General features: G+C 36.0%; 1 protein-coding gene across 1 annotated transcript in view; it reads left to right on the top strand.

The window, feature by feature from the left end:
- The first annotated feature begins 852 nt into the window (after positions 1-852).
- Positions 853-13,333, top strand: part of cnn1 (calponin 1, basic, smooth muscle) — a 25,085-nt gene continuing 12,604 nt past the window's right edge. The window contains exon 1 of the mRNA XM_015389477.1: positions 853-1,129. Within this exon, the coding sequence (XP_015244963.1) occupies positions 1,070-1,129 (60 nt within the window). The 5' untranslated portion in view covers positions 853-1,069. The remainder of the gene's footprint in view (positions 1,130-13,333) is intronic.

The following is a 13,333-nucleotide window of genomic DNA, read 5'->3' as shown; positions in this document are numbered from 1 at the left end:
ATGACGCTTGCGTGTAAGAAAAAAAATGTGGTTAGAGCTTAAAGATGAAAAAGCAAAAACGGCATTTCAAAATCTTCCCACTCTGAAGGCTTAATAAAAAAAAGATTGTTTACAGACCCCCGAAATGCCGGCTTCGTATGGATGAGAGGCTGGTTTGGTGAAAAATTTGTGAGTTTAGGCCAGGGTTTGACTTCGTGTGGACGGGGCCTTAATTGATGGGATTATAATTCTGACCTAATCTTAAACACATTTGGGTACCAGGAAAGCCCTCAGAGGTGCACCAGCTTCTCCAACAGCTGGCATTTAAAAAAAAGAGAAAATATGAATAAGATTCTTATAGCTGATTTTTCCAAGTCTAAAACATCCAACACAGACGCTGCAGCCTTTCATGCATGTTTCAGTTCAGTTTTACTCTACAAAGAAGACTGGGCCAAAGTTTTTCCTCATCACCACTTATGGCAAACATTTAATGACATTTACTGTATAAAGGGTGGCAAAGAGTGGGAAATAACTTTTTCACATTGGGCCACAGTGGTTTGAATAACTTTTTCCTTCAATAAATAAAATCATCAAAATGTGGTTTCCCTGTTTCCATTTGATCAAATGTGACATTTAATGTTTCTACAAAACAAAAACTTCACAGAAAGAGTTTAGGTCCTTTGAGTGATAACAGAATATTCCGTCCAAACAGCAGCAGAACTCATCCTTCTCTGGACTAAAGGTGGAAAAAATGACACCGATTAAAAAAGCCCAATATCAGAGCGATGACATCACTCCCACTAGACGGCGAGGCTGCGTCCTGATTGGTCGGCGGCTCCAGCCAATCAGAGAGCACACACATGGGAAGAGTTTAAAAGATTCCGAAAAGAGTTTGGAAAGTTGTCAGGAAGGTTTCTACAGCTGCTCCGAGCGGAACCGCGGCTAATTAAACAGGTTTATCCGAAGAAGGAGAGACTAGCTCCGGGTTTCCTGAGGACTTCCGCGCTGCGTGTCCCTGCCTCGGACAGAGCACCGCAACCTGCTTTCTCCATTTCTTTCTAACGCTGCCATCACAGACGCTCTCTGCAGGATGACAACACATTTCAGGAGCGGCCCGGCCTTTGGACTTTCTGCTGAGGTTAAGAGTAAGGTATGCTGATGATCTGAATGGGTTCACTGGTGCATCACAGTGGGATCAGATGCCCCCCATTCCCCCTCCTCTATGGCAGCACCGAATATTAATGGAGCTTATTATGAGCCAAACCCTGCAGACAATGGGGTTTGCACTCATATGGTTTTTGTTATGACATATTAAATTCTTTGCATGAAAAAAAAGAGATATTGCAATGTAAAGTAAAAGGGCGAGCTTCCCAGATATTTTATTCTTGCAGATTATGGTGATGAATGGTGTTTGCATGTGTCAGTCTGACTGATGCACTCCTGCTCTTTTTTATGCAGATGACACAAAGATGGATTTGGTTGTCTACAATATAACTAGAATACAAACAAATCTGTAAGAAGGGTAAAGAAAGCTGCAAAAAAGCAGGTTTTTCATCCTATAAATCCAACTCTGCTTGGCTAAAACTCTCCAAATCTCTGGGATTGTTTACAGGCCTCTTCAGGTGAACTTCAAAAGATTTCTGTCTGTTCTGTGGCTTTAAGTAAAGTTTACTTTTTCTCTCCTAAATTGAAGTGGTATAGCTAAGAATTGAAACCAATATAATATTTCATTTGGGTGCATTTGGTTATTAATTCAGTTTTTTATTCTTTAACAAGGATAAAGAGAAATCCTGTAGTAACTTTATGAATTGCATGATCAGTCACGTTTATTGATGTATAAAAAGTAGAACTGATTTTATATTTTGGAAAGGAGCATCCCATTTCTCATTGGATTTGTTTATCCTTTATCTGAAGTTCTAAAAAAAAAGCCTTGGAAATGGTATTCGGCTTAAGAGTCACATGGTTTTTAGTTTGGATGCTGAACCAGGATGAGGAGGAGATGTTTAACATGTGGTGGGGAAATCTCTGCTGTTGTTTGTGTTTTTCCCCTCATCCTTTATCTATCTTTTAGTGTTTCACAAGCATGGCGAGGAAAACCAAATGTCCTTCTAGTTTTTATCATATAAGAAATGCACATAGACTTTGAGTTAAGGTTTTTGTGTTTTTATTTAATTTGTAATAATAACGGTAAATCTAAAGGCAGAATGAAATAATCTAGAGTAGAATAGAATAGTCTTTATATTATCCAACAGTCGAGGTAAAGTAAAGGGAAAGCATATGAGATATGGTTCCATTATAAAAGAATGATATAAAACTCAAGTTTACAAGCGAAAGGAAAGACAAATACTATATAGTTATCAAACTGCCCAATTGAATTCTGTGTAACTGAGAAGGATTGATTGGGAAATGTACCAAATCCAAGTTTATCATTGTGTATAAAATAACAGCAACAGAAAATTAAGGAAAATGGAAAAAGCCTCAATAAAGAGCAGAAATGTTGTGAACTATTGTTTGTTTGGAGCAGTGATGGTATTAAAGTCTAAGCGTGTTGTTGGGTCGTGCAACAATGAGGTTCTTTGACATAATGGAGTTGTACTATATGTTGCATGCTGAGGTTCATGGAGCCTATAAAGAAGCTGAGTTGGTGCCAGTTAGTCATTTGGCAGCGAGATGACTTTTTCTCTTGGTGATGAAGGTTAATCTTTTCTTTCTGGTGGTAAATAAACTCTGCTCTAGCATTTTGATTCCTGTTGATGCTTACATCAAGCTTCTCCTTTGTCATTTTCTCCAGTGATACTTCCATTTCATATCTCTAGACAAGCTGTTCTATTCTCATTCAATGACGCTTTCGAATATTAGTCAACTTGTCCTTATAGTATTTTCAGGTTTTGTATAAAAATAAAGTCATACGTGTTAAAATCTCTAATATGATTGAAGTTACAGGATGATGATTAGTTTTAGGGATGCAACTAATGATTTTTTTACTAATAGATTAATCTGTCGACTATTTTTTTCAATTAATTGATTAATAATCTTCTTTAAAGACGATTTTTTATTAAATTAAACCAGGTTAACCTTAAACTTGGAGCATAGAGCATATTGACAGAGGAAAACATTTCCTTTTTCTTATAAATGCAAAATGTCTATAATTGTTTTTAGAACTTTGGTATAATTACTGCTCTAAGTGGGTCTTTCTGTCATTTTAAGACAAGTTTTATAGTCTCTAGCCTCCATTTAACGATTAATTGATGACTAAATTACCGGTAGTTGACAGGTATTTCAATAATTGATTAGTCTGATTAATTGTTTCAGCCGTATTTACTTGAAATAGGTTTTACACCTGATTCCCATTTATTTTGCTTATGATGTATGTTTTATCACGTCTTGCATTCATAAAAAAATGACCTATGTTTCTTACAGAAGAATATCACCAGAATATAGAAAAGGACTTAACCTGCTGGTTATAACTTTACATATGAAATGCCCATCTGGTTGGTATGAATTGGAAAAGAATGGAAATGATGGGAAAAGAAAGTATCCTCTGTTTGTTATAGGTTTAAGCAGCAGTGATTGTTCAGAGGAAGATGGATAAGTTGAGTAGTTACTCTTTTTTTTTCATTGCCAGGTATTTGCTTTGCCTTCTTTGAATAGTGCTATTGAATTCAATCTTCTTATTTTTTTACTTCATAAATGGGACCAATTTTCTCCTTTAGACTTTTAAAATACGTTCTTATATAATTTATGAACACAACTATCTTATTATATACCAGTTTAAAAATGTTTTCACAGTGTTATGTTCATCCTTTAATCTCCTAGACAATAAGCGGGATAAATAATAATTTGGGGGCTTATCCAGGATTGAAGTGCCAAAGATGAAAGAAATCCAAAATATGTTTTGTTATTAATGAAAATTAATTTCTGGCTCCAGACAGCCCAACAAAATACATCAACTGTTCAAACCTGTAGAACAACAACATCATGGCCATTGTTCTGGTGGGATGTTTCCTGTCCTCCAAATAGCCCCATCACTCAGCACTGCTTCTGTTTCATTCCGCTGCTGCATGTGAAGCATGAAATCCCTCCATTATATCTATTTAGCAGCAGACCAACTGTTGTCTTCCAGCTGTCTGAGTCTCATTCTGAAGAATTAGTTGAAATTTAGAACGTAAATTGAATCAGCGTTTTAGGATTGGGTTAATAGGCCATTGGAGTCATTGTTACGTTCCCCTGGGATGACATCAGGACCAGAGATGCGATCCCAAGTAGTGACAGGTACATCAGTATCATCTTCTGGCCTTTTAAGGAGTGGCTAGACTCGAGCCGGGAATATGATAAAGTGTCCCTCTCTAAACAGTTTACATCAGTGTCAAGAATGACAAAACAATGTCCTGACAGAACACAGGAGGGGGATTGGAGTAGGAAGCCAGGCGGCTTAAAAAGCCAGAAGAGAAGTGGATCATTTCAGCTAGTGGATGTACAGTGACTCCCAAAAGTATTTACACCTCTTAAATTATTCTACAATGTTAGAACTACAGTTACCAAAGTAGATTATTTTAATAAATCTTAACAGACAACAAAAAGTAGAGCATAGTTGGAAAATAAATGTAAAATTTTAAATGAATTTTTTATTTTGACATAATATAGAAGGTATGGTGGCTATTTGTGTGCAAGAATCCCTCAGTCAGTCAGTTGTAGAACCACTTTCTGCTGCAAATCTCTACCAGCTTTGCTCTGTATTCCTCTTTGGAAAACACCTGAAGCTCGTCTACATACAGCAGTTTCTATGTCTTGGCAAAGATTCTTTACCATATTAAAATCTGGATAATTATGACACACAGAGGTGATTGTAGGTCAGGATGTTTTTTGCTAAAAGGTGAACTACCTGAAGTCTTTTACTTCCTTTAACAGATGTTTCCCAAAAATATCCCTGTATCCATGCATCTTCTAACTATAACCAGCTTCCCTGTAATCTGGCAGACTAGATTAGTAATCTGTAGCACACAGGTTAAATTCTACACATTATTAATCCCATTCAGATTTTTAAGGGCAGAGGAGGAACGTTCAGCAGAACTTGTTCAATTAATTTTCACCACTGGTGGATGAAAAACTCAACAGTGGTCCTTGGAGTAAACGTGTTTATACTCATAGTCAGATCTTCATTAATTTCAAGTAAAAGTTACTCAGTCAAACATCTACTCAAGCTAAAGTATTGAATTACTCCATTCTGCAAATAATTGAGTATTCAAATATATAAATTAGATCTTATAATATCAGTACATTTCTGTATAATTTTCAAAGTAATTGTAAATAACCTTGTAAATTTTAGAAACCACCTGATGTATTGATGCCTAGAATCACCCTGCAACCAATTCTACTCCCACCTGTAAAGAACTTCGGAATGAAAACGCCACAAAAATAAAGACAGCTATTTTGATTATAATTAGTTATTTAACATAAATCCAAAAAGGAAAACAAAAAGTCTCCTCACACTTTCAGTATGGAATGTAGGTTTAAGGTTGAACCTCTGATTTGAGAACTCCTCCTACTGACCACCTTGGCCACATGGCAACAACTGACGCCTTAATAAAATTGATAAACTAAGATAATATCTGCCTTGAGTTTCTTCCATCTGTGGAATATTGGTAAATCTCTAAAACAGCGGTGTCCAAATTCAGTCCTAAGTGCTGCTATGTTGCAGGTTGAAATTGCATTTCTAGAAAGAAAACGGCAACAGCAGATTGCAAAGCTAAGATGAGCCAAAAGGAACAAGTAACCAGCAGCTTCCTCGAAATGTAGTGAAGAAGAAAGTATAATATTTTACTTTGAAATGTAGTGAAATGAAAGTTATACACTGGAAAAACGATCTAGAAACAAGTAAAAATGTCTTAAATTAAGTGTATTTACCCTTAATTTGAGAAGGTCAATGAGATGATTTACCAATGGAATGAGTATTTTTTCTCTTAAAATAAGATAATTAGATAATATGCACATGAAATAAGACAATGCAATTGTGTTTTCTTATTTTAAGTGTAAATCTTCTTGTTCCATTGACAAAATGTCTCTTTTACGTCCTCAATCCAAGAACAAATGCACTTATTTTAAGAAAACTAAGAAAACTTACTTATCTAGATTTCAAATTTTTCCAGTAAGTAGCCCCTGAAAAAAGTACTCAAGTAAAGAACAAATAAAAAAAAAAAAACAAGTACTGAAGTACAGTTATCAGTAAATGTACGTTTACTTTCCACCACTGATAGGCACCTAATCCCTGCCTACTAAAGTTTACTTTCAGCCAATCACAGTAATGAAATGGCAGCAGGCGCCATGAGAAACCACAGCAGATTGGGCTTTTACAATCCTGCTTTTCAACTTTAAATCAAATGTAAAATTTTGATGAAAAAGATGTAAAAGCAGCAACTAACTTACATCTTCCTGTATCTGTTTAGGGGTGTCCTGATACAACTTATTCATTTCCGATACCATACCGATAATGTAGCTTTGAGAAATGACCGATACCGATATTGCAGAATCATACAGATTTGATAACTTATTTTATACTGTAGAATATCAGAAAAGGCTTCAAGTAATTTTACTAAAGCGCGGAACAAAAGTCAGCAGTAAAAGGTGTGAGAACCATGTAGCAATGTAAAATTAACCAATAACCTTTAACAAAAGCAGAGTGTTTCTATCAGCATGAGAATATTAGAGAATGAAGATGTCGGCCGATAAAATCAGATAATTTTTTGGCTAATATCGGACCGATACGCGATATTAATATCAGGTTTAGCTTCCCAGTCCCTGCTGAAGAACAGAACCGCCACAGCATGATGGTGCCTCCACTGTGCTTCCCATTGAGTCCCATCACTGTATTTAGCGTAATATGCATACGCAGTGCTTCTTTTCTGCCATACATACTATTCCACAGGCAGGAAAAAAAATCTTTTGGTTTTTATCTGACCAGATTATCCCCTTCTTCCTCTTTGACTGGATATGACTAAACTCTTCAATAAAGAACAGATTTGTAGGGTCAGGTCTGTGTGGGTGTGTTTACTCTTACAGGGCTGTTTGTGTGAATGCAGATATCTCAACATATTAGACAAAAACAGCCAAACATGGTGGAAGATTTACCGCCTGGATTCCTTCCAGTTGTTTAAATTGTTTGGGTGTTGGATGATAGCGACAGCGATCTGAGAGATTCCATTAAACTGTTCACTCATTCCTTTTTTTAGAGCATTATCCTCTGACAATCTAAACACTGGATCCAGGATTTGAAGAGAAATGCTCCACTGCTGAGTCATTTTTCGCTCTGGGCTCTAATATTTGCCTTACTTGGTGTGCTGTGGCGTGACTTTGTATTTTCTATATTATTGTGACGCCTACGGGTCACTATGAAGAATATTCAAACATGGCCTCATCCTGTTCTGGCCACATGTGACGACATTTATACGACAGTTTGGTCATATTTATTGATGAAACTTGTGTTTAGTAAAGAAGTTCATTTAAACAACATTAGAAACATCTAAAATGACAAATAAAGCCTAAAGATAGGGACTATTAATAGAAGTGGCTTTGAAAAATGTAGATTTGAAGTCTGGACTGTGATGTGAAACATTTAGAAGCAACAAATGTATGAAGACAAGGATTGGAATTCAGCTAATTAACAAATAATTAACCTGATAGTTAAACGTTCATATTCTTTCACTAAACATGTCAACCTTCTCCTTTAACTTCAATGGAAATAACATAACTTAGATAAATTGCTGAGCTAATATCCATAATAGTTGAACTATTCATGTCCTGCATTGAAAATCATAAACTTTAAAGGTTTTCAAATAAAAAATCCCATTTATGTCTGGTTTTTATAGGATGGTCCAAAACACATTCTCTATAAAAGCGAATTCTCTGACAGATTGGATGGAGACCCAGAAATATTTATTTTTCAACTCCTTCTTAAAATTCTTAATGGGATTAAGTTCTGGACTTTGACTAGCAGAGATGTTAAGTAATGAAGTACAAATACTTCGTTACTGTACTCAAGTAGATTTTTCTGATATTTTTACTTTACTAATTTTTAATGCGACTTTTTACTTCTACTCCTTACATTTTTACACAAATATCTGTACTTTCTACTCCTTACATTTTAAAAAAATTGCTCGTTACTTTAGTTTTTAATCATTTCAATGGAGTTACCGTTATTATTTTTCACGTCATCAATACCAAATTCAATTTAATTGGATGGGAATCTACGTTGCATTTGACGCACCACTACAAGATGAATCGACAGATTCGGCGGTATTCATTCGCGGCAAGTCATTGCAGCTTGGTGGCGGTGGCGTTAGCATAGTAGCATGGACGGCGAGATGATTGAAAATGAACACAACGGAGATCTAGTCCTATTGGCAGACATCCATTTAAAATGTAGGCAACGGCATGAAAAAAGTGGTTTCTACTTTTACTTTTATACTCTAAGTAAATTTACAAGCCTGTACTTTGTTACTTTTACTTGAGTAAAGAAGTTTAATCAGTACTTCCACTTTTACCAGAGTATTTTTTAACACAAGTATCTGTACTTTTACTCAAGTACGGAAAGTGAGTACTTTTGCCATCTCTGTTGATTAGACCCTTTCAACACATAAACAGCTGTTGATCTAAACTATTGTGTTCCTCTGTGGCTGTTGTCTTGTTTTTCCCGTCTTCTTTGAGCAGATAAGGGAAGGTTATTATCTAGTGCGATAAGATAATTTAAAATTAAGAAGGAAAAAAAACTGCTTTGTCTTATTTCAAATATATAATAATATAATGATCTTATTTTAAGGACAAAAATACTCATCCGATTGAAGAAAATCTTATTTAATCCCATTTACCTGCTAAATTAAGGTCAAATACAGTTATTCACACATTTTTTCAAAGCATTTTTATTTCAGTTTTTGCAGTAATCCCTGTCTTTAAAAAACATCTGAAATCTTCACAGAACCGCTGCATTTCCACCTGGGATGATTATTGCAAACTAGGCAACAAAGTAGGGACTTGATTTGTTGGACTGGATCGTATTTAGGATATCAAATTAAAGTTGAATACAAATGGTTTTCAGATTCCTGTTATAGACTTACAAAATAAAATGCTTTAAGGGTTTGTGGTTGTTGGAGATTAAAGATTAATCAGTGTGGAGGCTGCAAATAATTTTTATATTTTACTGTTTTGTTTTGTTTTTATCAGCCCCAACAGCCTGAACTGGGATTGGAGGAAAATACGTTTTTCAATTTATTTTTTTTGTCAAAGCAGAATGTATAGAGATATTAGAATGTGTTTTTTTCTGCTATGGATTTGCCTTAATAGGAAATATAGTCCCATTTTTTTTTATTGTAATCTTAGTTTTATTTAAATTAAAGTTGAGCTACGACGGCGAACCCACCCCCTCCTTTTCTCTTTCAACAATAACCGTTCGTTTCTCCCGAAGTTATCTGGAATAATTCAGGGTTTTTTTTTTTATAAACCAATGAAGCATGAAGCTTGTCTGGCTTTAGCATTCCTCCATTATATTATTACTGTTCTTCTGTGACCTCAGACTGATGGAAAAGTAACAGAATTCACCACCAGCTCCAGTGAATGCTCTTTGGTGTTTTTATTGGCACAGTTTTACCTCTGCCATGGAATTTGGCTCCTCAACACAACTTTCAGGAACTGATGGCAAACGATAAACACTTAATTTCTTTTATTTATTTCGTAAGAAAAAATTAAATATGCTTTAGGAAATTAGAACTCATTAACAATGTAGAGTTAAACTGCAAATAAGGTGATGATTTCATACATCAGAGCACACTGGAAATCGTTCCTGAAATAATAGCTAACTCCCTATTAGTATTTATGACGTCATAATAAATCCACTGGTTTTTGATTTATGTTGCTAATCCACCAACGTTGGGATTAACAAAGAGATCAACTCAAGGTATTAAATTAGAATTTCCTCCAAACTTTGCAGTGTAAACTTTTTTGAAAGTTTTACAGACCTTTATTTTTGTCAATAAAGATAATAAAGTAACCAAACAGCAGCAGGGGTGCATCGATTCATCAGCCAGCTCATAGATCGGCCTCGATTTTCTTCATTTTGAGATGCTAAATTAAGGGCAAATACGATAGTTGGATAGTCAGATGTGAAACCAACCTTTATCACCAATCTGATTTTCCTCTGTAAAGGTCTGAAAACCACCAACTATCATTGCCTTAAACTTTAAGTTAGATTTGAAAGCAGTTATTTCAGAAGATTTTAATGTTTCACTGGCAGTGATTAATGTTTTTATCGGTACGTTAGGATTGAAATATCTTGAAGATGTTTTATCGTTATCTCCTCTTTTATCTCCTCTTTCTTTCATCTTTTCTCCTTTACTTTTCCTGTTCTACTTGCATTTCAGTGTCCATATAATCTATTATACTCCTTGCATGAATTATAATAAAGCTATTCATATGCATAAATCAAGCAGAACACTATAGCGATAGCCGTACTGCTCCACTTGTGAAAGTAAAATCTGTTGGACTCTTTTTAGCATCAAGACTTTTCTTTTTTGCCACATTGCCAGACAGGAAAAAGAAAAGATTGAAATATCTTGTGTTTTGTGCTTTTATAACAACTCACAGTGTTGATTATTATAAAAAGAAGTCGGAATCAGCATATCAGGCTTTTTAAAGATTTGGTGATCGGTGATTGGCTGGAGACCTATAATAGGTGGTCTCCCATAGAACAATGTTTGAAAACCGCTACAAACAGCCAGGGGTTATTTATGTGCAAGAGCTTGAAATGTTATCATATATTAACCCTATATTGCCAAATGTATCATATTTGATACGTACGCTTTCTGAAATGTTTTGCGTCTGACACGTTTTGCATAATTTAATGGTAAAAACTTTGGTCAAAATCCTATTGTACACAATCAGATATACCTGATAACAGCCAGTAGAAGACTACACAAAAAATTATCTAGACTTATCGCATAGTAATAAATTATTAATATCAACAATGTATTTCTGTTTTTTCTTTTTACATATTTTGTTAAAAGGCCAAATAAGGACTTCAAACCAAAAAAAAGTTATTTTGGGTTTTTAATAAAATAATTTGATGAAATAGAAAAAAAGAATTGGCTTGATTGACAAACGTCAGATTTGCACGTATTTTAAAAATGGCCCCTTCAGGAGGGAGTCTCTCTCTGGGAGAAAGGAGGCAGTCCGCCACCAAAAAGCTTCTGAAAATGTTTCCTTTATGGTTTTTGTGTCTTAGTGCTGCTTAGTCACCTACCATGAGTTCCTCTGCAAAAAAACAATCAGTTTAATTGATTCTTGCAACTGCTACTGATTTTTTTAAAGACATTTAAATAAAAAAAAATCTGTTTGCATGAAATGCAGTGAAATTTTTAAAATTTTTGGTTGAAAACTTAAGAGGTTTTAACTCTTTCTCTTAAATCAAACTTAGTTAAGATGGTAACAGTCATCTGCTGCTAATGACCTGTTAAATGAAAACCATCTAAATCATCCGTTTTAGTAGGATTTTTGTATTATTTACATTATAACTGATTATAATGTAGCAGATAAAATGTCTCTAATATTTTTTTCTGTTTAGAAAAATTATTTCAGTTTTAATGCCAATGGGGGCGGCGTTCACATCAGAAAACGGCATCCTCTGTATTTACTGCAGGATCTGCTATGAAAAGATGCACCAATCTTAATTAAAAGGCAGAGTTAAACCGTCTGCTGGGAGCAGAACCTGCCGCGCCGGGCCTGCGCGCGTCTGATGTGGGCAGTCTGGCTAGTCGGTTCACTGTAAAAGGGCACATTCTGGAAAATCCACAGGAGGAGGGGAGGAAGGCATGTGTGAGAGAAAGAAATACGATCTAAGTCAATAGGAGATGGTGAGCGAGACAGTCAGAAAGGGGGAGGGAGGGGGGAGTGTTTAGGAGAGCTGTTTCTCCCAAGTTTGGTGTGATAGACTGGAAGCTCAGCTATCCCTGCTGCTTTAATACTTGTTTGTGTTGGCAGCATGCTGCCTGCACTGAGAGGACTGATCCGCAGAACATTCAGAAAACGTGTGCGGTTCAGTGTGAGTGGGGGAGGGATTTGGGGGGAGCGGCCCTAAACCCGAAAGCCAGAATCCGAAGTATTAGGGCAGCGTTTTTGTGCCAGTAAGGAAATACATGGAGAATAGAAGCGGGCGGGTGGAGGTGGGGGGGTGAGAGGTTCTGGATGCAGGAATGTCCACAGGCCCTTTTCATTTTTGGTTAGCTTCCTGCTCTGTTCATGGACCTCATCCTAAAGCACTTGTTTTTATTACGCAGTAAGGCTTTCAGTTATGCTGGAAGTCGGTGAGGAGAAAGGAATAAGTGAAAGCAGAGTTATTTTAGGAACTGAAACCTGATAACAGAAAATATGGAAATTACTAAACTCTTTCATTTGGAGTATTTTTATACCTTAATTTATGAATAGCAGGGAAATGAGGCTGAATTGTGATAACCATGTAAGGTTTTCCTTCCCATTCACATCTTCGTCAGCTTTGTAAAACACTGGAACAGCATCATATGTTGAAGTTAAAGGAATTAAAGTGACTTAAATAATTTATAATACTCTATTATATTTACTTCTGAAACCTGCTTTAAATTCATGTTAATTTTTAAGGGAAGAAAAACTTAATTCAATTCAATTCAGTTTATTTCTATAGCACCAATTCACAACACATGTCATCTCAAGGCACTTTACAGTTCAACAGATCATACAGTCACATTGATTCAAAGTTTTCTATCTAAAGAAAACCAGTTGATTGCATCGACTCATTGACTCGAATACAATCCCTCACACTAAGCATGCTTGTAGTGACTGTGGAGAGGAAAAACTCCCTTTTAACAGGAAGAAACCTCCAGCAGAACCAGGCTCAGTGTGAGCGGCCATCTGCCGAGGCCGACTGGGGTTCAAGGAGACAGAAGCAGAAATGGCAAAAAAAAACTTAAAGAAAGCTCATTCTGACTCTCTTTCATATCGCCTTTTTTTTTTCCATTAGGGTACGAACAAGGATATGTCTTTTTTTGTGTGTACATTCTTGTGGATAAAGTGTTAGCATCATTAGCAGTTAGCCAGGGTTCAGTTATCATCATTCCCTCGCCTCTTAGTCAACAGGTAAATAGTCACACAAGTAGCAACAATAAACTAACAGCCTGCAGGTGGGTCACTGGTTGTAATCGCCCATTTGGGTGCGAAAGAGAGAGGAGTCTAATAGCAATGCGGGCTAATGCTAGCATCCTTCCAGGAATGATGTAAATCAAGGAGGAGGACCAAAATCAGGTTTTCTGGAGAGGGCCGTCTAGTGAACTATTTGGTTTAA

This window comes from Cyprinodon variegatus, unplaced genomic scaffold (assembly GCF_000732505.1).
Source record: "Cyprinodon variegatus isolate N-32 unplaced genomic scaffold, C_variegatus-1.0 Scaffold462, whole genome shotgun sequence".
Taxonomy (NCBI): domain Eukaryota; kingdom Metazoa; phylum Chordata; class Actinopteri; order Cyprinodontiformes; family Cyprinodontidae; genus Cyprinodon; species Cyprinodon variegatus.
The sequence above is the reverse complement of the archived record's forward strand: the minus strand, read 5'-3'. Positions and strand labels throughout refer to the sequence as shown.